The sequence below is a fragment of the Linepithema humile genome, chromosome 6 (assembly GCF_040581485.1).
Source record: "Linepithema humile isolate Giens D197 chromosome 6, Lhum_UNIL_v1.0, whole genome shotgun sequence".
NCBI classification, from domain to species: domain Eukaryota; kingdom Metazoa; phylum Arthropoda; class Insecta; order Hymenoptera; family Formicidae; genus Linepithema; species Linepithema humile.
The window spans coordinates 1452331-1475495 of NC_090133.1; the positions used below are offsets into that span (position 1 = coordinate 1452331).

Genomic DNA, 23165 nt, shown 5'->3' on the forward strand with positions numbered 1-23165 from the left:
GTAAAAAAATTACTTCACTTTCATACGCGTCGTATTTAATTATCAGACGTTTAGTTTGGAAAATAAACGCGTAAAAAGACTGAAATTTTCTTTATTTATGTTAAAAACGCAACGCTACTACGCAATCGAAGATCCTATTTACACGTTCTAGAAAACTAATCGGAAAAATATGTTCAGCTGTGCCATTAAGAAGGCGAGCCCACCTCATTTGCGTATGTCGTAAGTGTCACGGTAGATTTAATTAAAAAACCTGCTATCTCGATCTGATTTATGAACAAACGCGGCACAAACAAGCCTCCGTCGTGGACCAATGGCGTGATGGCGCGGACCGATCGCTCGTCGATGGGCTCGATATTTAAAGCGGAATTCAATCGACGGTCCATAATAAACGAACTGAATTCACACCAGAAGATTCTTCCTATCGCTTGCGTGGTTTTCAAGAAGACATTATGGTAAGAGCGTGAATAGCTACCGTTAGACACAAAAGTTATTCTAAAATTATCTAATATTCGTAGAGAAAAATTAAAGAGATTCGTCTTTGAGTTACAAATAGATAATTACATGTTAAATAACAATTATGTTATTTAATTAATGATTCAATACATATATTTTTTGAAAAATAAATTAATTATGTTTGTTTCCAGACCAGCTATATTGACAAAGGACCTCGGGTAAGCATCGTCTTTTATAAGAGTGTTGGGAGACAAAGTGTGAAAAGTTCTAATGTTCAGATGCGATTTTTCAGCCCGTCGGAGGGAAATTCCTCAGTTTCGACCACATAAGATTCTGGGTGGGAAATGCGAAGCAGGTAAATTATCACATACGTACAAGATGTTCCTTCAGATACATGAGAAGTGCTGTATAAATACATATTTCAAATCTATCTAAAATATAAAGAGGAAAAATGGAGTGTATCATTTTTATGCAAAAGTAAAACACAATTGCGTTGCAGGCTGCCAGTTTCTATCGATGCAGGATGGGCTTCAAGCCTTTGGGATATCACGGTTTGGAGACTGGTTCGAGACGAACAGCCGCGCACGCCGTCGTGCAGAACAAAGTGAGTAGTTTCAAATCCGAGCGGCAAAGCAGAAAGATCGATTGTACCGTTAATTTTCAATAACTTCACTTATCTCATTGATTCGCGGCTTATTCACGATCTTCGAACGCTATTAAAGTCTTCGGCAACAATCGTAGATCATATTCGTCTTTGAGTCTCCGTACGAGCCTGACAACGAAGCGATGTCGAAGCATCTCTCCCGACACGGGGACGGCGTGCGGGACGTGGCGTTCAGTGTCGAAGACATCGACACTATCGTGAAGGTAAAGAAGAATTCTCGGAAAATGATGCGAATACAAATGGAGACTTCGCACAATCTTTTTACCAAAGTGTCTCGATCAACATATTGTACAATTTATGCGCAGGTTGCTAAGAAGAGAGGCGCTGAAATAGTGCGCGACATATGGGAGGAGAGCGACAAGCACGGCACCGTAAGAATGGCTACCGTGAAAACCGTAAGTGGAAGAAACAAACGTTAAAGATCTATACAACACTTTCCTTTCGATCTACGAAACCATGTCGGACGCGACGAGTAATTTAATGCTCCTTTTATCAAGTACGGTGACACGCTCCACACGCTCGTTGACAGAACGAAGTACGGAGGCTTCTTCCTGCCTGGCTTCGTGAAAGCGCCGGAGGACGTTCTTCTCAAACAATTGTACGTACGCAATCCCCGCATGGAATGAAGTGAAGTTAGGATTCGCCCTCCACCCTAAAAAGAAGGCTACATCGTATATTTTAATAACAATACTTTGTAATATTTCCAGGATATATCCTTTATTTTATATTCCAAAATATCCAAGATATATCCTAAGGTTAATCTCTACACCGAGCGTAAAAAACCTAATGTAAGATATTTATAAAACGCAAAATCATTAAACTATATTAATATGTTTCGACAATCGTAGGCCGCAGACACATTTGAATTTCGTGGACCATGTGGTGGGTAATCAGCCCGACAAACTGATGGAACCCGTTGCGAAATGGTATGCAAATTGATCTACTTGTGAACGTTGAACACATTTATATCGGCGAGAAATTATAATTCGGCGTGCCTTTTCTCTTAATCTTAGTAGCAGTCATTAGCAGCGTTTGCTACACAGCTTAACGAATTACATTATTAATCCACATTAATTACATCAATATTGTAAAGTAGAATACACATTTAAATAAAATGTATAATAAATTGGTCGTCAAATTTTGTTCAGCGAATGCTTCGCGAAAATCGTAAGGCGAACCCTTTTGAAAAGTAAAATACTCTGCGATTAAAAATATGGTATAACTCAAGTTAAATGCGACGAATTTGTTTTTCCCTCAGGTACGAGGAGTGCTTGCAGTTTCACAGATTCTGGTCGGTGGACGACACGCAACTGCACACGGAGTACTCCGCGCTGCGGTCCATCGTAATGACAAATTGGGAGGAGACAGTGAAGATGCCGATCAACGAGCCCGCGCCAGGAAAGAAACGATCTCAGATCCAGGAATACGTGGAGTACTATGGTGGTGCCGGCGTGCAACACATCGCTCTTAATACCAGTGATATTATCACAGCGGTGAGTGTTTTAAGCGCTCTAAATTCAACAATAAATTTTTTTATATTATTATGCAATCAGAAAAATCATTCAATTGATAATTGGCAGATAATTAAATTTTGCCAATTTTTAATTCGCTAAATTAGAATATTTTGTAAAAGATGTTGCTCACAATAAGTTCCTTTTGTCTTTTTTGCAGATTACAAATCTGCGCGCCAGAGGAATGGAGTTTCTCAATGTGCCCGACAGTTATTACGATATGCTCACAAACCGTCTGAAGGCCAGTGGCACGAAAATCGTGGAAGACTTGGATACACTGCAGGTACTTTTATTGACACAGCGAACTAAAACTCTGATACATAAAATCGTTTACTACTACTTGGATTGCGTTATTGCGCTTTGCAGAAATTAAAGATATTGATAGACTACGACGAGAACGGCTATCTTCTACAAATATTCACGAAAAATATGCAAGACCGGCCGACTTTGTTCATAGAAGTCATACAGAGACGCAATCATAATGTAAGTGTCAAACATTTGTACCTTACTTATTTTACATAAATTTGTAAAATCTATTAATATCTAAATTGGTTAATATTTAAGTAATCAAAAAATTAAATTTACTATTCATCAATTTCTCTCGTAGGGTTTTGGCGCCGGAAACTTCCAAGCATTGTTCGAAGCTATCGAATTAGAGCAAGCGAAACGTGGGAACTTGTAGAAATGTCTATGTTACTAGGATATTTGTAGAATATTACAACCGTTATTGGCATAATCACGTAAGAGAGCAGGGGGATGAGTATTTTTGTACTTATAATAAATATATCGCGCTACTTATAGCTTTGTATGATAAAATATCACATTAAGAATATATTATGCTAAACTCATCTCAAGATTCATTCGATACAATTGCTACCTAATATCCTGCTACATATCACTGTTCTTAATGACAATTTCGTCCGCATCACAATAGAAATTTTATATTTTTTTTGTTCGCAATTGACGAAAATGTCAAGGTTCTACGTTTTTCGTCTGTGGAATAGATAATCAACTTGTCCGATTAATTCCATATTCTTGTATTTAATGGCCAACATTCTCGTATTACAAAAATACACAGCATCAAATGTAAAATATGTTACAATTCATTTCGAAGCGTAGTAATGCAAATCTATTACCTGTCGTCACAAAAACCAAACTCCCTCGATTAATGAGACATCTATGTGTGTGTGTGTTGTGCTAGTACGTATAATAAATGTAGATCTGCTTTTTTTTTAGACTAACATGTATACACATACACACACACATATCACAATATATATACATATATATATATTGCACATATATGTGTATGTGTACGTGTATGTATGATATATGTATGTATTTATGTATGTACGTGTGTGTGTGTACGGAGGAAAGCGACGTAATTGCTTAAACTGTGTCTTAACGGATGTTTCTCAACTTCTTTTGTTTTTGTTTTTTTTTTTTAGCGTGGCCAAGATTATAAGCGAAAAGATATTCTTCATATAAAACTTGTGATATTATCTAGAAAGAATGGAAATAGGGTATGTGGTTGTGATGAGAGGATTATCGATGAGATTAGGTGGCTCACTTTGCGATCCCCGTTGGGTGTCCGTCGTTCGGCAACCTGCTTGGTCACACACACACTCGTTGCGGAAACCAGCCCAATCTTCTCCATTCACGCAGTATCGTGAATGCCAAGGCGAAAGATGTCGTGCTGACAATAGTATGAATTTCCCATCGGCTTCAGCACGAAACATTGTGAGAAGGCGTGTGGTGGGTCTTCGTCTGCCTGCAATTAAACGTGAGCTGTATTTTATGCCCATGTTATGCCATGTGTTGTGTTACGTTGACGCCGTTCGAAAACTTCTTTCTGCAATAACACATGATAAATGCGACTGGACTGGTCAAAAATGTACTGCATTAATCTATCTATTTGCAATGCGTCAAATTAAGACAACGGTCTCAGACTCGTATACTTTCGCGAACCACACAGCAGGGACTTTCGATCCGGTGGCTCGCGTGTTCGAGACCTCAGAATTAAATACATATTCCATGCAGGTCTGTACTTTTTAAAGCATATACATAAAATACGTGAGAAATAAGATTAACGAAATTGTTTCCTTGTTATTTGAAATCACGTACATTTCGAATATTATTAAAAATAACACTCTTGTAACATATTTTTCTTGAATAAAATACGTGTTAATAGAGACTAAAATCATGGAACAGAGAAATGTATGCAAATTAAAAATGAATAAACGTTAATATGTACAATTGCTTCGGATTACGACAGTTAATAATCATAATGCAAATGTTCCACCACAGTCTGTGAGGATCACAGTTTTATTGTTTCAGAAACGATATGCTAGAACGAGATGAAAGCGATACGCAAAATCACATGTGATCCCGTGAGTTATGATAAAAATTGGTGAGTGGGATGTCAACTCAACATTCGCGTAACAGAAGCCAACTGATGGTGTGCGTAATGCAGAAAAGCGCTTATCGGATGCTTGCGATTTGAAATATCGGACGAGGCTTGCCTGTGAACGCGGTACGCAGAGCAACGGAGGAGGATTTTGAGGTACCTGACGCCTACACCGTGTCGTGTAATGCAAGTCTGAAGATGTCGTGCTGCACGTAAAAGCTGGTACCGATCGGCTTCAGGACAAATGTCTGGATGTACGCGTGAGGCTGATCTTCATCAGTCTGCCCGATCAACAATAATCACTGAATACTCTTCAATAATTTGAGATATCGACGAGTATCACTTGCGCAGCGCCGCTACAAAGCTTACTTTCTGCCCGCATTGTTTCTATTTACGATTCTATTCTACATTTAACATTTCCTTTGCTTATATTTTCAGATATATTTGCAGATTAGATCAAAAGTCGCATTCCATGAATGAAAATTCTATACTTTTCTACAAGTATACCATATCTACTACATCAAACTTGTTTTTTCATACAAATATATGTGTGCAAATCAAGTTTGCAGAAACGTTAAAACTAAAAACGTATGAGAATTAAATTACTGAAGCAATTAAGATAAAACAGTATAATATATTATATGCTTTAAATTATACAAGATTATAATATCACTTTTTTGCAATAACTGAATTGCATATGCTTTGTTTATTCTGCATATCAGAGACAAATCTTAATGAAGAGCAAACAAAGAATGTAATTTGCCATTACTAGCGGTTTATTCTTACCTGCAACCTTCCTAATACATTAATAAGAACTCCGCCATCAAACATGGGTTGCGAATCAATCGCTGTTATCATCCGATTTATTTTTTGAAAGGATAAGCTCTAAAAAACAGAAGAGAAAGTTAATATAATAACGATTATATATGTTGCCATTACTGTATCAAATTTTCTATTTCATATAAATTAGTAATGACAAAGCGAAAAGATTAGAAACCTCCAAAATCAAAGTAGGAGAATTAGGAAAAACACGCTTAAACGATTGTAGATAGTATAAATCTAAAATCCAAAAAGTATTTGAATTTAAATATTATATGTATTTTAAAAGTTTGCCTCTGTACATCGTCTTGTATTTTCCGTCCTTTTATATGGATTTTAATTCTTCTATTTTGATTTTGAAAATTCCAAGCTTTATGTTACGTTAGTTATGTTCTTCTGAAAATGCCACAATCTTTATTTACAAATAGATTGGCTAAAAGGACACTCTTACGCCTAAAAAGATTCAATCCCCTCTACAAGTAATTCAACCTAAAGAGATAACAATACAGTTGTGGATTAGAAACTTGACTCGATAGAGGTGAATTTTACTTACAGTTAATTTTTCCATAATTTTGATAGCGCCCTGTAGCTGCATACCCTCGAACGTCATGAAGGATGTCTCCGTCTGCGAAAGGTTATGTCAGTTGCAGAAATATTTGGTGAGAAAGTGTGATAAAAGTCCTATGATAAATCGATAGGCGATGGAAAATGGAAAAGCTCGGTCATACTTACATTATACATGTTTATGAGGTTCGGCCTCTGTGCCGGGTCGTCGAAAAGTGCATAATATTGCTGGACGAAACCCTTGCCGATCGCTTCGTACGGCACGTTCATCGCCATGATATCGAAAATTAATAGTTGCGGTCAATTAATAACCGATGGTACGACTGAAGATTAGAATGCCGATAAAGCACAATTCCTCGTTTTTTGCGCTTTCCGTTTACGTATTTTTCACGCAGCCTGCAATCTTACGACTGTGAAATAGCGCCGTACGACATCATCCCTCGTGTTGGGCGAGCAGGAAGCTGCTCGCGCGGACCGTCTTGCGATATATCGAAAACACCAAACCTCGCGGATGGTTTCTCGAACGTTCGGAAATTGTAGGATTCGTTTAGTTTGGTCGCGCTTTCCAGACTTTCCTTTTATTCTCTGCAAAGGTTAGATATTTTATTCTATTCTATTCTAAACGTGGAAGAAAAATAAAATTCGCTTCTTTCCTCGTGACTTACATCGGACATGATGCGCGGTTTCAACACTATATCAATAGGTTATGTCTGGTAGCTAAATAATTAAAATAATTATTAATTATTCCAACACATTTGATTTTTTTTTATGGAATACGTTTAAACGGTTATTAAATTTATTGCTTTAAATAATGTTATATTATTCTTTTTCAATTATTTTGTACAGATTTCTTTCAAGATTTTCAAGCTCTCGCTATTCGATTATTTTTAACATTGAATTACTCGATACGAACGTTTCGAGTGTTCGATAGTTTATTTCGATCTTTGATTCTATCGATCAAGTTTCTCGAAAATCGAGAATAATCGATGAGGCAATTTATCGATTATATGAATTTAGATTTTCTGATTATTGCGATTTATACGACGAGAACACTCAAAAAAATATTTCGCTGATGTAGTTAGATTTCTAGATATCGCAACAAGAATGTATCGCTATTTTTCGTATCTGTGAAAACATTGTTTGTCACATATAGAATTTATAGCAGTAATGTTCTAGCAATAGCTTCTGAAAAATTTAGGTACCATTGCTAAATGTTATTCATTGCATGATCTAACACGTGATTGATCTTATATAGATAGGCGCTTTAGAGAAACTTTCTTTTTAAAGTTCACAAACAATATAGATATATATTCTGTTTCTGTCATCTAAACTGATTAAGTAATTACATATGCAATATCACAACAGTTGCTAATCATTTATCTGTTTTAGTTAATTTTGTACACCTAGAAAATTTTAGCTATTATTGCAAGATCATTTTTTTGAGTGAAGAGAGTATTTTAAGTAAATCATGAATATACTAGAGTTAATCATAAATATATCTTAGAAGTTTCATATTTTTTAGATTGTAAGATTACAAAATAATAGTAACAAAATGTAAATATTCAAAAATAGTCGACATATCTCAGAAAATAATTTTCTAATAATTTTATTATTAAAGATTCTTCTTTTATATCAGTCAATTTCTATTGTAATTTTGTGTGATAAACATTTTTATAAGATATTTTATTTATTTATTCTGACTATTTCAATTAACTTTAAACGATAGTTAAAATTTATCGACAAAATTATCAACACAAGTAAAATGTCATCAAAGGAGAAAAAAATTAAATTTTTCTTTTTTATAACAATATTTTTTTATGTTATTCTTTATGTTAGCTACTTAATTCTGCTGACTAGATTTAAGTTAATCGAAGTTGAAAATAGTCATTTATATTCTGATCTACACTCAAAAAAATGATTTTGCAATAATAGCTAAAATTTTCTAGGTGTAAAAAATTAACTAAAACAGATAAATGTTTAGCAACTGTTGTGATATTGCATATGTAATTACTTAATCAGTTTAGATGACAGAAACAGAATATATATCTGTATTGTTTGTGAATTTTAAAAAGAAAGTTTCTCTAAAGCGCCTATCTATATAAGATCAATCACGTGTTAGATCATGCAATGAATAACATTTAGGAATGGTACCTAAATTTTTCAGAAGCTATTGCTAGAACATTACTGCTATAAATTCTATATGTGACAAACAATGTTTTCACAGATACGAAAAATAGCGATACATTCTTGTTGCGATATCTAGAAATCTAACTACATCAGCGAAATATTTTTTTGAGTGTATAAGATATGTGATATTTTTGTATTAATTTTCTGATAGAATTGATAAGTAGATTCTTTTTTCCGTCAATTAATAATACATGTAATCATACAAATAATCAATGTAATAAATACCCGCAAGGCATATATAAATTTTTAATTACATAATATACATCATTTTTCTACACACATCTGTTCTTTTTTACAATTTTATCTGTGTGATGTGTTCAAACATATAATTTACCACAATAGAATATTAAACTCCGCGAATTGAGCTTGATGTTACTTTTGATTGCAAGTACGTACGTTACAAAGACCACTGTTGAATATTTTCATATTGCAATCATACGTATGCAGGAATAAATAAGATAATAGACCTCCCTCGCCACGCGCGCTCCTCGGATTTCATTTGCAGGCGCTCGACGATTGAAGATAATGCGGCTTAATTTCTGCGATGAACGAAGCGCGCGCAAGTAACACTCGTGGTACGATATTTGCGCGGAGACATCCTGAAGAGACTTGTTGATCGTGATCACCCATTGAGCGCAATTAAGATCGCGATTTCGTATCTCCGGGAAAGCAAAAACGAAACGATACTCCACGCATTCTCCTCTGATTCGAGCATTTCGCGCAACATTGAATTCCATCTAGAAATTCGTCTAGAAAACCTTTGTTTTGTCACGCTTTTCAATTGCAATTGTTTCGCGGCGTTCGCTTTCAAACGGGCTTGAATGCCGTAGCGCATCAACACGCCGTACAATAAATATGTACACGATAGCGTTGAATCGTTGCATAACTTGACGACATTGCAACACCATTGTTCCATCTGCCATTAACGCAGAAGGTATTGTTGCGCCGTTTTTTTTTTTCTTTTTTACCTTGAACATTCTTCGGAAGCTATTGAATTCCGTGACAATGAGCGTAGACGTAGACGAAAACACCGACAACTTTTCGGTGTAAGCATACGTACGAATAAACTGCAAATGAGTTAAAAAGAGTCCTGTTTAAATGCGAAGAGTGCAAGTGTAGATTTTATAAAAATTTTAGTAGCTGTAAAAATGTATTAAAAACGTCATTGCACATTCGTAGAATATCGAAATAGTACCTTTGAGAAACTATCCTTATTTACCAATCGGTTGACTTTTAGGTCAACAAGTGTACAACGGCATTACGAGGCTGTTTTAAAGAAAGTAATGGATCGTCGCGCAGCGACATTGACCTAATTAAAAAATGATAAGAAGTAGAGGATACCCCTCCCTCCCTCTCTCTCTCTCTTTCTCTCTCTCGCATGAGTGTACGCTAGTGTTCTATCTCGTACCAGTGAAACTAGCGCAAGGTCCGTAACTGACGTTTGTATTTATTATGCTAGAGCTTGTTACGTGTCGAATTTTGAACTGAAATATTTATTTTGTAAGGAAAGCGTGAGGACTTTCGCAAATGGAAAAATAAACATTGCAGACCGGGAAGGCGGTGTTAAAAATCAAATCGACCGTGTTAAAAAGGCTCGGCGCTCTACGAGCCGAGTGTTGGCGTTCTAATAATAGACCAGAAGACTTCTCCAGGCGATTCGCATCGCCATATGGAATACGGTCGGGCAGAGGTCCGCGAAGGGTAGACAACAGGCTTCGTCCAGCGTGGCGCTTCCCGTGGCCGATTGGCATTCAGCGAGGATCAGGCCAGTCCACCGGCCATTAATTGCCCATTATATCATGGGTGGGCCGCGGAGAGCAGTATTCGCCGCTTTTTCCCTCCGTCCCTTCTTTCTGCTCAACGTCCTCGTCGAATAGCGATGGGAACGACGCGAGGCGAGGAACCGCCGACATCCAGCTCCAAATCAATCGATCCTTCGCGCACTCCGGAAAAGCGGTATCGGACGAGAAGCGGATTGCTCGAGCGAGCCCATCGGTATACCTCGCTAATCTCATACGCTCCTCGCTCTTTTCTCTTCGTATTTTTCGCGAAAACGTCTCTTTCGACTCGATATAACTTCGTCTCCTCAAGGCTCATCTCTCGATGAACAATGCCAGTTTGGTCCCATCGCTAGTCATATAAATATATACACACGCAGGAGGCATGGATTTAATGGAATGGTGGTGTGCGGTCGGTCGTCCATCGCGTGTATATATTGTGTTCCAGCGGTCGCGTTCACGTGACACTCGGATAGATTTGCGTCAATGGTGACCTCGCGTTCGCTCCGCGACCACGCATTCCGCGCTGCTTGGCTGCCTGCCTTGCCTGTTTGCCATACCGCCGGACACGCGTGTTGTAGGACTTTTTGTTTCTTTGTTTCTTTTTTTTTTTTTTCTTTATTCAAGTTCGGCGATATACCCTGCGGATCAAAATAATTAATGATCACCCTCTAAATTGCGGATTCAAATTTTTCATGTATAACAGTTGATAATCAGCATACATATTTTATTTGCCGATAAATTTCTAGCCAATTAATTCAGCCAAGTCAGGTAAATATAAAACGGTGAATATCTTCTTCTTGGTGTATGGTTTTGTGCCATATATGAAGAATCTGCATGGAATGCGTAGATGGAAGATCGTAGTTTCTAGTAACATTAGCAAAACATTAAATTAAAAATATTAATAACACGACTTTTCGAAAGCGATAAAAAAATTATGTAACAATTTTAATATATTAATTGCAATTAATGCAATTTATTATGCCTGTCCACGATTTTAATTCTTGAACAAGAATTTAAGAGAGAAAGAGAATGGAATGGATCTCTTTCTGCTATTGCAAAACTTTCTTTAGAAAAAGTTGCAAAACTGGACAATTTTGTGCTTGGTATCGCTGGTGCGAAATGTCAAGCGTGAACACGTAGTCGTTCGTTGACCCAAATGCGAAATTATTCGAAAATTTCCACATTTAATAACGTTCATTTATTCGGTAAACAGCGACTCGTTAGCGCTTTCATGACTCTTCTCGTCTTTTCGTTTCGCCTGGCATTTTTTGAGCCGCTTACGAATTTTGAGCGCGAGAAGTATTGCAAATACTAATAACTCAGTCTTCCAGTCGTGCTACCGTTAATGGATTCGCTTGTATCGCTTCAATTGATTATAAATATCTGAAGAAAAAAAAGCAGAAGAGAAAAAAAAGATAGGAGTATTGCTAAGAAAAAAATAAGGAAAATAGAGACCATCGACGTCAATGGATGTAATTGCCGACGAGGAATGCCTTGGGAATGCTGTTCTTTATTCCGTGATCGGCCGCGTCGACATTAATGCGCGTGATCGAAAGTCGCGTATCAAAATTGGAATTGATAACGACTGATGGATACTATTTGCATTATGTGTCTATAAATACTGCTGTAAATAACTCACTGTTGTCCGTCGTGTTTTCTCGATCAAGTGTCATTATCATTACTACTGCAGCGTCGCTCACAAAGATTCGATTGATTGAAAGAAAAAAAATCAGAGGTAAATGTAAATCCGCATGATTCGCAATTCAGATTCGCAACATCGGGGACATTTCCGGGAACCTGTTTTGATTTACCGGATGTCGCTTTTCGGTTTGATGCAACAACCGCGATTCATTAAATTGCTAATCGCACCAAATTGTTGATGCACGGCCAAGAACGTTAAAATCGGCGTATTGCATCGTCTCGGGTGATCATCGACAAATTTGGCACCTCGGTTCCAATTCGAAAGGAAACACGAACGTTCCTGCGCGGAAACGCTTTATCGCGTCACTTTTCTATCGCGTATTAGATTAGATAAGACAAGAGGAAGGCGAAGGCAGGAAAGAAGATAAGTTCATCATGTATGATAAAGTAATAATCGAAACAGGAGGAAATACCGTATGTTTTACGGTCGGTTGCCACCCACATAATTTCCGGCAATAGATCGCAAATTACGAACTTCCTCTTCGCTACTCGATATATCGTGCTTGGTGAGAAAAAAAAAGGAAAAACAAGTTTACAACATTCTAATCTATAAGGGTTAGACTGCAATATTGTAATTATCATCGTGTTTAATTATGAAACAGTCGTCATCGGGTTGACACTCGCGACCGTAATAAGATTAGTTCCGGTCAATCTGATTAAGTTTTTTTTTTCTCTATAGGTTTTTCAAGTCTGCTTTTTTTCAAATTTTTAAAAATAATTTTTTCGAATAATTTTTTAATAAAATATTCGTGACTCTTATCCAACATATCTAAAAATACATACAAGAATACAAGAAGTAAAAAAAGAAATCTCGAGTATCCGTTTAAAAAGTAAAAGTTGTTTAGTTTTAGATAAAGTTATACTATTTTTTTTTAAATTTATACAAAAATTTATTACACATAAAACTTTTTATCTTTTATTTTACTAGCTAATGCTAAACCATTCAACCGTCATTCAATTTGTGATGCAGATTTGGATTCATCACAATGAATCTTCCATGTGTCGTCATTATTCGGGATGCTAATATTTAGTAAAAAAAAAACGACATTTTCGGCAAATAAAAATTTAAAATACCTCATTTCAGTTGACGTAATCGGCATACATCTTCAATCCTTATTATACATATTTTTTTAATCCGCAAAAAAGGATAATGAAATTAATTGGCGACGTTTCGTGGAAAAAAAGGAATTGATAAATATCTTTTTTTTTTCACAACGCACGTTTGCCGGTGCAACACGCTGCGTCAACGTCGGACATTATTATCATTGTCGGCGGCAGTGCACGCGTGGGCGTGCACTCGTCCAAGGGCGATTCGAGAAGCGCTCGATTAACGTTAAGAGGAAGTAATTTCGTTAGGAACGCTTTATTAAATTATCCAGGCCGAAATGTCCGAGTTGAAGAAAAATTTCGGCGAGGAAATGAGTGGGACGTTGCGTTACGTCGCCGAAACTTTCTTTCCATTCGATCTATACGCATTTTACTAGACTATAGCGTATCAACGCGTGTTAAATACCGCGAGTGACGACCTATATATCGCGTCATCTTATATATGATTATATGTCGCTCTTTCAATTTTGAAACGCGCATGCATATTTTCGAATCGAATATATATATATATTTTTTATTTGTACATTCTGTCTTTCTAATAGAATTTCATGACAAACATCTCTTTATACGTCACAGCTGTATTCTATTGAATAGCGATTACACTTGTTTCGTAAATTATATGTACATTGCATTGACTCATGAAATTCTTTCGAATAATCTTGTAATTGATATATGATTCCGTAATCAAGGCGTGTTTATAATTGGTTTTTTTACCACTGACAAATTGTGACTGATAAAAAATCTCTTTAGGAAACCTCTTGATTCTCAAATACGTCTCTCGGATTTCACAACTCAACTTTGTCCTTCAATAAAAAAAAAAGAATTAAGAATATTGGCTTTAATTTTTGCCTTCTACTTTATATATTCCTAAATATATTAAATAAAAGTAATTAATTCTTTATGAAAAAAATATTGAAAAAAATCTTAACAAAAAGCAGACTCGAAAAACCTGTCATCGCAAGTTGTGTTAATTTTTCATGTCGCCAGTCATGAGTCAATATTCTGTCTAAGATTAATATTTTAATACAATGATATCATACGGATGACGTATTTTCTATAATCTTACGTACATGGTTTTGAACTATCTTTGTTCTTTTTTTAAGTTTGCATTTGTAACGAATGCATTTCTCGTATCAAATGACGCCATTAGCCTCATAAACATAAATACGGATACACATTTGCGTTCGGAGTTATCGCTACTGCGATATCTTATACGTAACGTCGCTCTCTTAACATTCCGGTTTGCGCGTGGCTGTAAGAACTTCTAACGGATGAAATTCGCATGTATATATTCGTAAAACATCGTTGTAGGCTTAATGCATTCCTCCAGAGAAACGTGAGAACACGCGAGATTGCACGGGACGAGCCGACGGACTTCATTCTCGCGCATCGTACCGTATAAGTTGGCGGTCGATCACCCTTGCGACTTGCTCGCCCGTTCGCGCTAAAAGCGATTGTCACGTTTTCGCGATGCCGGGAATAAGAATCAGCCTCCTGGCAGACGGATGCCGCGGCGCGTTCTCTTCGCCGGAGGCGAGAAATGCAGACGCAGTTGGACGCAGTCGAGTGAAACGCGTATGACGTTAGTCCGCGCGCGCGCGTGTTCCCGATCTCCCGAAAATTCATGAAGCGACTGTAAAAAAAAAATAGTCCGACGTCGACTTTCCCCCCGACAATGCGACTTACGTCAATGAGCGGGCGAGTTGCGTATTGAAAGCACCACCGATGACGGGAATCGCGAGAGATAGCGACCGACATCGATCGTCCGCTGTTTTGCTTCCACGCGATCTGTTTAAAAATATCGGCGATAGAGATGATCAGCGGGCAATTGTGCGAATGATAATATTCAAGCGAACATAGATCGTGCGAGCAAGAGCATTTCTCTTGGAGAAAAGAAAGAGAAAAATGTGGGACGGTGACCCGAATCGTTTCGTTTCACGCTTCAGCGTGACACGCCTCGCGTACGAGGAACGCGAGATTCTTAATGAGATTCTTAATTCTATCCTGATTCACTGCTGCGTATCGCGAACGTAAATTGTAAACCGGAAATGAATCAACGGTACGCGGTATCCGGCATGAATTCCGAAAAACTATCGCTATTGTCACGCAAATGCCGCAAATGATTGGCCTGCGTCAGGTTCATAAAACGTTACGCGTGCATTCAGCGATGATTAAGTGTATCATCTATCGAACATTCTGTTTGATGACTCACGTCAAACGCAAATAACCTTTTATGAGCAAAAGCAAACAATGCGGGATCGTGGGAAAGCATAAACAATTCGCGTCCGTTGTCGCGTCTATTGACGCGAATTTCGCGCGAAACCACGCTCAGTCGCCGACGTCTTGCAAAAAAAAGAAAAAAAAAAACGATTCCACTGAAATTTAAATTCTTGCAAATAACGCTATAGATGTGGCTGTAATTAAACGCAGATTGACGTAAATGTGAATAAGCAATTACGCGATTGTAATTATTAGGTTAGGTATTCATATTTACTTCTTACTCGACTGTGTCGTCTTTTATTTCTTCTCGTACGAGTTCTAATTTTTTCCTAGCTTAATTACAGGATACTCAATCCTTTTCTTGTGTTAATTTTTCTTGAAGCTACATATATTTGCTATTTAACCTTATGTACATATTAAATAAAAATATACGCGCATAATTAATCTTCCATTCTTCACTCACATCTCATTTCTAGATTGATTATGCGCATAACAGTATTTCTGTGTGTATTCATAAAGCTATAAATGCAAATTTATATCTCGAACAAAGTAATATTCAAATAGTAGACACTTACGTACACATTTTTTTTCCAGCATAAAAACAAGGATCGGATCGAAGTAGAAAATCTTTAGATCTTCAATTTATTTCTCCCGCAATCTCGCAAATCTAATCGCAAATATTCCAATGGCTCGAGTCTTGAACTTTTTACATGGGGGCGACTGCAATCATTATGGTAAATTCATATCGTGTCCTATGCGCAGATGTTGTTATCCAATAGGAAAATGCATTTTCTGGGAAATTTGCTTAGCGCCATATTCGTTTCCGAAAAGAAATGTTCTTATTGGATGTCGTACGTCGGCTGACGGATACAGTTAAATCTTTCATTAAGAGAGGGAGCATGCACCGATAAAACTACATTCGCGCTCTCTTGTCACTCAGTGTGCTCACGGCGACGTTGCGACGTGGTTTGGTGTAACCCAAAATCGTGCCGCGTCCATCTCGTTGCGTGACAGCATAGCAATCGTAAAGTGCATTCAAAAGCGGCAATACTGGCGGGCGCGCGCGAGGAAGAGAAAAACAAGATTGAAATAAAAACAGGAAGGAGGAAGCCGAGGCTGTGTAATTGAAGAAAGTCGACACAAGGGAAGACAGACGATGAACGATACCGGAGAAAGATCGTGACATCGCTTGAGAGAAGCGAGAAGGGAAAGAGAGTTGTGGCGGAGCAGCGGTGCGAGGAGAGATTCAAAAAGCATAAAGGACGCCAATCGACGTTCTCGCTCCTGCACGACAAGTGTAGGATTAGTCTCGAAGTACGCGACGCCTCGCGCAGCATTCGCCAACTGCCTCGGCCGGCGATCCGACTCTCGCGGCTGGCGTTCGATGGAGGTTAGGTTAGGTTCGCTGCTTCGTGATAGCGGACGCAATTCGAGAGTGTATCGCGCGCCTGTATACGTGTGCGACAGGAGTGTCGCCGAGATTTCTCGTTACGCATATTGCTTGTGCCCGCGTCGACGACGGTGTGCTCGTTTCAAAACGGATAAATAATGTCCAGCAGTGTGTGCCACGCGCCTCTACCAGCCCGAATGGAAGCGTTCACCACGAGGCTCTGCCTGCGTGCGGTTGATCAGTATGAGCGGCTTCTGCAGACTCACTTTAACAAGGTACGCTGCCCCGCCATAGGCGGATAGCGCATCTTCTCTCGCTACGCCTTCTTCGTGTCCCCCTTTTTTTTTTTTATGTTTCGCAAAGAGCGTCTCTGTCGCTAGAAACGCGTCCCCCGCCTCTCGCATTTCCAAAGTTACGCCTAATCTGGCAAACGACAGCGCATTAAGCATCAATGGAATGTGAAATATGAGATTATTGTGAACGACGGCATATACACGCAGCTGTGTGTATTTGCTTTAGATTAGTACAGCCGACGACGAGCGTCGTCGTCGCTAACGTTGATAAAATACACCGGGCGGGATGTTCGCGTCGCAGCGGCATAAATTTGCGGTTAAAGTCAACACGGGGATTCGCAGGCACAAACGTGCCGTGTGCTCCGAATAATCGAATCATTCCGATCTCTGCCCGCTTTCCAACGGAAGATCATTGACCCGTTGTTACGCACCCCACTTTGCCACTGGTTCGTGGCCACGATTTCATCTCGCTCAACGAACGAATACGCATCGTGCAGAGTGTTGCGAATGAAGATATATGCAGGCGTAATAATCATTCGCGTGAATCGAAATAGTTTGACTCATTTCTTCCATTCATCCTGTAACGTGCGCGTCGCAGCTACTCTATTATCGTAACCGACTGGCGTTTTTCATTCGATTGACACGATAAGGAGATATGTCTCTCCCGCGTTCAGCTTCTCCGATAGATTTTTTTTTTCATAATCTTGTCGCGTATGTATTAATTAATGTGCGTAATAGTTTCTTGAAAAGAAATGCGGTCGGTGCGGATTGATGCAACAGGAGGTCGCTCGAGCGACGACATACGCGCTCCTCGCTCTTTCGAAACTCTTTCCAACTTTCTTTCTCACTTCAAAGTTCTCTTTCGCCGCGTTTTTCCCGCGGAAATTTCGACGTCGCCTCGCGACGCCGCGAAAGGCGGATGCAACGGTTAATCGTGATGCGCAGGGAAGGGGGCTTTGATATAAGATACGTGTAAAAATTAATGATAGATTTTCCTATTGTGACGCACACGCGCGCTTCACCGATTATGTAGTCGCCGCATTTGTTAATGTGCACGTGCCGGAGTGTCTCACCGCCGATGCGATATAAAAGATACACAAACGGATGAAATATATCACTTTTAACAAGTCAAGAAGATTCATGGCAGGTCGCAAGTGTGCCGTTTCGATTAATGAAGTAATTAACTCGGAGGACGTAATCAATTATAGAGAAGAATGTCGGTTTCGTATCCGGGATATCCGACGGCGACGGAACGCGTCATACGTCGACCGCAGCCTGAAAGGGTTGAGCGTGCAACCTAGTTCGAACGAGAAACGGCGAGGCGATGGCTTACGATTTCGCGGAGCGAGAGAGATCGCTCGAGGCACATGGTGACACAGTTTTCAGCGCGGATACATTTTTTTGAGCGAGCCGCGCGTGAAACGCGCTACGAATCTCGTTTCACTCGCCGGCGATAATTCAGTGTCGAAAATCGGAAACTCACAGACGCAATCGCGTCTTCCGGAAATCGAGTGAATCATTTTGATTCTGTGTACGTGTACGTCTCGCGACAAGCTCGTGATTGCGAGATTATTAGCCAATAGTGAGAAAAAAGAAACGCGAAGGAAGAATCGTGGAATCCCAGGCTCTTAAGAACAAAGCGAGGCTGTCGAGAATAGAAAAAATTTGATTGCAACGCAACGTTCTTGTCATTTAACGCAGATATTCTGTGTGCGTAAAAGTGCATAGCGCATATACGCGGCGGCGTTGCGGAAGAGATAGCGCGAGGCAGCGCGACAACGTAGTGCAGTTTTGTGAAACATCACCATTTACTTGGCTATTGTCGTCACAAGGACGATTACGGCGATTCGAGACACAATGAATAGACGAACAAACCGAATGCGTGTCCAGCGCGGCCGAATATAACGGGCGAAACTGCTTAGCACGACCGCGACGGCGTTATTACGCGCAATTAACATTCATTAACATTCGTACATTCATTAACTTGTTTTTCTACGAAACACCGGTGTATTTATAGTTGTGCGCTGTTTCCCAACCATATATTTTAACTATATTTTACCGTTTTACTGTATACTGTCTATTTTTACAGGGAGCCACAGTCAATAATTTTTACATTACAGTGTTACAGCATTCAGTGTAGATCTTTCGTGGAATCTTCAGTGGAATAACAATCTGTTATTTAGATAATGCGCGACAAAATTATCCATTATAATTTTGTATACGGAAAGAAATGCAGCGGTATTTTTATTGTAATTTCTTGCTCCGAGCTGTGAGTCTTGCGTTATACAACAGGGATCAGCGAAAAAAATGTTAATGGGAAAAATACAATTTATTGCATTTATAAATAAACATCAACTCGTTAAGAGCCTCGAATATTTCAATCATCCCTGAGGCAATCGTGCACACCGCGACTACTAAATACCGAGCCTGCGGCAATAATCAGCGCGTTGCAAGAGTCACTGACGTCAATAGGTAGCGTGCAACGCGATCCGTATTTGCGAAACGATCGCACTCTTCAAGTTTTTTTCCGCGTTCTCTCGAGGCACGCTTATCAGCGGCCGCGTGTCACGCTACTAATATCGCGGACGACTTTCCGCTTTTTGTTCCGTCCTTTTTATCCCGATCTTGTAACATGGAGATCCGCGGATAAAACTATCCTGCGTTTATTATATACTTACAACGCGATCGGAACGACTGCGATGATGCGTTGCCGCGATTCGTTCCACGTTTCATTAATTCATTTATAATCGCCGTTTAACTAGATGCGTATCATCGATACATGCATATATATTATCGCAACTGCACAAACACGTCGTCTTATATAAACAAATAGTAATTCGACTAAAAATCTCGATATTATTATCACTCGTCGTATATGCGAAGTCACGATTTTGAAATATCGCTTGTTTTGAAAAATACGACAAAAATTCGGAATACTAAGAAGAAATTCTAATCACCTTTTTAAATTTAGCGTGAAAAATAAATTCAATGCGATCGAGGTCGGAACCACGGCCAAATTACACGTGCTTGTTTGGACCTTGCCGCGAAGATTAAAATGTCAATGGCGTATCGCGAAATCGAATATTCGCATCGAAAAACAGGGTGACGCGACTTAGCGCGAATAATAATAAACGGCCTTCGCATACGCGGCTGACGATTTTTTTTTTTCCCCCATCAAAAGTTGTGCGGGATACCTTAGATCATCTCGGAATTGTCGCTTGAAAGGTGAAACAAATCAGACACGATCCGCGCGGTGTCGATTCCTCAGTTACGGACGACTGAAGTTTCGAAGCAGCGCGTACCTTGTAGCGCAGCGCAGTATCCCGATTGGATTAAATTCTTAGTAGGCTTCTCTGGTTGCAGCCGTCGAGCAAGGAGCAGACGCGATTGAGTAATCATGATTCGACGGTTAGCAAGGACCACCGTCGACAGAAAGATGGGTCCAGCAGCGGCGGCTGCAGCGGCAGCGGTAACAGTAGCAGCAGCAGCAGCAGCAGCAACAACAACAACAGCAGCAGCAGCAGCAGCACCTACAGCGCTTTCCGTCACTGGCGACGGAGTACCTCGATGGGTTCCCACAACAGTCGCTCCAACAGTGCCGGTTCCAGATCGTCCAACTCGCTCGCCAAGCTTCCCAATGATCCGGCCACCATCCGAAAGATGGAACAATTCCCTCTGGTGCTGTCCGACACGACCATGCCCGACGAAGATCTCTCCCTGAAGTTCCTCGCTCTGGTGTGTATTTGAAATTTCTCTCTCATTCGCTCGTGCTCGTTTCGCTTGGAGGACGACGTCAACGTTGCGCGATGTTGCAGAACGCTCTGGACCTCACGGCGCCAGCCAGCGACGTGCTCTTGAAGAACCGGCTCAAGTCCTGGTTCCAATTGTCCGGTCATCCGGATGGCTTCGCGCCCGCCGGGCCCGGCACCGTCTGGAAGAGAAGGGCAGGCGGCACCGAGAACACGGAACGTGTCGTTTACGAGACCCTAAGCAAGGACGAAGCGTTGCGAGATTGTATTCCGAGGTATTTGAAATAATTCCTTCGTCCTCTGAAGTGACGCGTAAAATAATAGCGTGGAGTGTTGAACTGTGGATCTCTTCTTGCAGATATTACAGGGAGGTCGAGTACAAGGGCGACACGTTCATCGAGCTGCAGGATCTGTTGTTCGGCTTCAGCGATCCTCACGTGATGGACATCAAGATGGGCACGCGGACCTTTCTCGAATCTGAAGTGTCCAAGATCACCGCTCGGCCGGATCTCTACCAGAAGATGATTGCCGTCGATCCGGACGCGCCAACCGAGTTGGAGCACGAGCAGCGCGCCGTGACGAAATTGCGGTACATGCAGTTCCGCGAACAGCAGAGCTCGACCTGCAGCCACGGCTTTCGCATCGAGGCGATGAAACTGCCAGGCGCGCCGCCGATCACAGACCTTAAGAAGGTCAAGTCGCACTCGGAAGTACTCAGCACCATAAGGCAATTCCTCGGTAGGCGCGAGGATACGCGCCAGAAGATCCTCGCGCGCCTCAGGAACCTGCGAACCAAGGTTGAAGAATCCAAATATTTCGCGACCCATGAAGTACGTCTCATTTGTTATATTCAATTTTTTCTACATTGATTAGATAAAGACTACTTTGTTGCAACGCTTGAACAACGCTTGATTACGAACATTGTATAAAATACAAATTATTTTATCTTTCAGGTAATCGGCAGTAGTATTTTCATGATCTACGATAACGAGAAAGTGGGCGTTTGGCTAATTGACTTCGCAAAGACGCGACGGGTGCCGGATGGACGAAAACTCTCGCACCGTCGTCCCTGGCAGGAAGGTAATCACGAAGAGGGTTTTCTATTTGGATTGGACAACTTAATTTCGACCGTGGACGAAGTTCGCCTTACTTCATGAATATGTTCGATGTTTGTGCAGCAGAATTCGGAGACTTTTCTGCGCTGCAAAGCATCATTTATTTATGTATATAAAGAGTGAAAAAAGTATTCGTATTCTATAATTTTTTTTTTTTTTTTATTATAAGTAGTTTTCAATTAAATATAACAGTCAGTAATTTTTCGAGAGAAGTAATGTTATACAAGTAAGAAGTGATCAGTCAAAAAATTGTTTACTGATACTTGTTTCGCTCATCTTTCATTTCATCTTCTGATCTTCTCGCGAGTTTCCGTTATCTTCATCATCATTATTTATGCCATCAATATATATGCATATTAGTATTTAACATGAAAGACTGCTTTCTATTGCATTTCACGCGCATTTTTGTAAGAGACATCTCTAAACGAAATTCGCAACACATTACTCTGTGTACAAAAGTATAATGTACAAAAAATAGGTTTTTAAGATAGCGGTTAAGTCATTTAACGCGTAAGAGTTAGAAACTTATTTATGAGAAGTGCTTATTCGAATAATTATAACGTTCTTACTTTTTCTAAAGAGTGTATACTCGTTTTCGATCGCTTTGTGTTTGAACTTAAGTAATAATAATAATAAATAAACAGTCTTCATATTTATACAGATTTAGTTTTTATTTTTTAATATTAATGTACTTTTATATTATAAATAGAATATATTGGAAGCTAACAATATATATGGATAAGTATATAGTTACTATTTAAAAGTGTTGTAAGCTGGATAGCTTTTTTATTTTCAACAATTATAACTGTGCGTGTATGATAAATCAATTTGACAAATAATTGAAAGCATTGCTTAGAGAAAAAAAGTATTTCAATTTTTTCTTGAATACTTTCTTCTTAAAAGGGAAAAAGCAATGTTTTCACATAACTTTGCGATCAATATGTAATGAAAATTTGATATAAATTGATATTTCATATTTAATATTCTTGTCATTAGTTATATAAATATATAATAAAATATTTCAATTTTTGAATGATATACAATTTACGATTACAAATCATTAACATTACTATAAAAAATTTTATTTACATTTCTTTTTTGCACGATGTTGGAAAGGAAGAAAAAGATTTATGATAGGGTAATAATAATAATAATAATAATAATAATAATAATAATGTAGTGAAGGTAATCAAAGATCATTAAT

The 23165-nt window shown here is 39.2% G+C and overlaps 3 protein-coding genes across 10 annotated transcripts; 2 read left to right on the forward strand and 1 right to left on the reverse strand.

Moving 5' to 3' along the window:
* Window positions 1–318: 318 nt before the first annotated feature.
* On the forward strand, window positions 319–3476 carry Hpd (4-hydroxyphenylpyruvate dioxygenase). Its single transcript, XM_012368642.2, has 12 exons — window positions 319–452; window positions 645–671; window positions 746–808; window positions 953–1057; window positions 1195–1320; window positions 1423–1512; window positions 1615–1715; window positions 1966–2043; window positions 2376–2610; window positions 2789–2911; window positions 2995–3111; window positions 3236–3476. Exons 1-12 carry the CDS (start codon window positions 450–452, stop codon window positions 3308–3310), a joined length of 1143 nt encoding a protein of 380 aa, XP_012224065.1. The 5' UTR covers window positions 319–449; the 3' UTR covers window positions 3311–3476.
* Window positions 1818–7214, reverse strand: Ntf-2 (nuclear transport factor-2). Of its 5 annotated transcripts, none has more exons than XM_067357273.1 (6): window positions 7084–7099; window positions 6587–7003; window positions 6408–6479; window positions 5822–5920; window positions 4199–4399; window positions 1818–2628 (listed from the first exon to the last, which is right to left on the reverse strand). In XM_067357273.1, exons 2-5 carry the CDS (start codon window positions 6692–6694, stop codon window positions 4286–4288), a joined length of 393 nt encoding a protein of 130 aa, XP_067213374.1. In that variant the 5' UTR covers window positions 6695–7003; window positions 7084–7099; the 3' UTR covers window positions 1818–2628; window positions 4199–4285. The 5 variants fall into 5 exon arrangements, with proteins under 5 accessions (XP_067213374.1, XP_012224068.1, XP_012224069.1 ...); XM_012368645.2 differs by lacking the exon at window positions 1818–2628 and adding an exon at window positions 2902–2941; XM_012368646.2 differs by lacking the exon at window positions 1818–2628 and adding an exon at window positions 5151–5316 and having other exon boundaries at window positions 4049–4399; window positions 7084–7214.
* Window positions 6358–22617, forward strand: IP3K1 (inositol-trisphosphate 3-kinase-like protein). Of its 4 annotated transcripts, none has more exons than XM_012368640.2 (5): window positions 6358–6513; window positions 20461–20832; window positions 20913–21121; window positions 21205–21676; window positions 21800–22617. In XM_012368640.2, the coding sequence occupies exons 1-5, from the start codon at window positions 6463–6465 to the stop codon at window positions 22001–22003; spliced, it is 1308 nt and encodes a 435-aa protein (XP_012224063.1). In that variant the 5' UTR covers window positions 6358–6462; the 3' UTR covers window positions 22004–22617. The 4 variants fall into 4 exon arrangements, with proteins under 4 accessions (XP_012224063.1, XP_067213335.1, XP_012224064.1 ...); XM_067357234.1 differs by having other exon boundaries at window positions 6455–6513; window positions 20445–20832; XM_012368641.2 differs by lacking the exon at window positions 6358–6513 and adding an exon at window positions 16332–17079 and having other exon boundaries at window positions 20445–20832.
* Window positions 22618–23165: the final 548 nt, after the last annotated feature.

Bases quoted from the DNA above. Each gene is read 5' to 3' on its own strand.
- IP3K1 (XM_012368638.2), top strand. From the start codon at position 16,963: ATGTCCAGCAGTGTGTGCCACGCGCCTCTACCAGCCCGAATGGAAGCG. The intron at 17,080-20,460 runs GTACGCTGCCCC...CTCTGGTTGCAG, and splicing joins TGCAGACTCACTTTAACAAG to CCGTCGAGCAAGGAGCAGAC. The intron at 21,677-21,799 runs GTACGTCTCATT...TTTATCTTTCAG, and splicing joins AATATTTCGCGACCCATGAA to GTAATCGGCAGTAGTATTTT.
- Hpd (XM_012368642.2), top strand. The intron at 1,513-1,614 runs GTAAGTGGAAGA...CCTTTTATCAAG, and splicing joins GAATGGCTACCGTGAAAACC to TACGGTGACACGCTCCACAC. The intron at 1,716-1,965 runs GTACGTACGCAA...CGACAATCGTAG, and splicing joins GACGTTCTTCTCAAACAATT to GCCGCAGACACATTTGAATT.
- Ntf-2 (XM_067357273.1), bottom strand. From the start codon at position 6,694: ATGGCGATGAACGTGCCGTACGAAGCGATCGGCAAGGGTTTCGTCCAG. The intron at 5,921-6,407 runs GTAAGTAAAATT...TCTGTTTTTTAG, and splicing joins AAATTATGGAAAAATTAACT to AGCTTATCCTTTCAAAAAAT. The intron at 4,400-5,821 runs GTAAGAATAAAC...GTTTAATTGCAG, and splicing joins ATGTATTAGGAAGGTTGCAG to GCAGACGAAGACCCACCACA.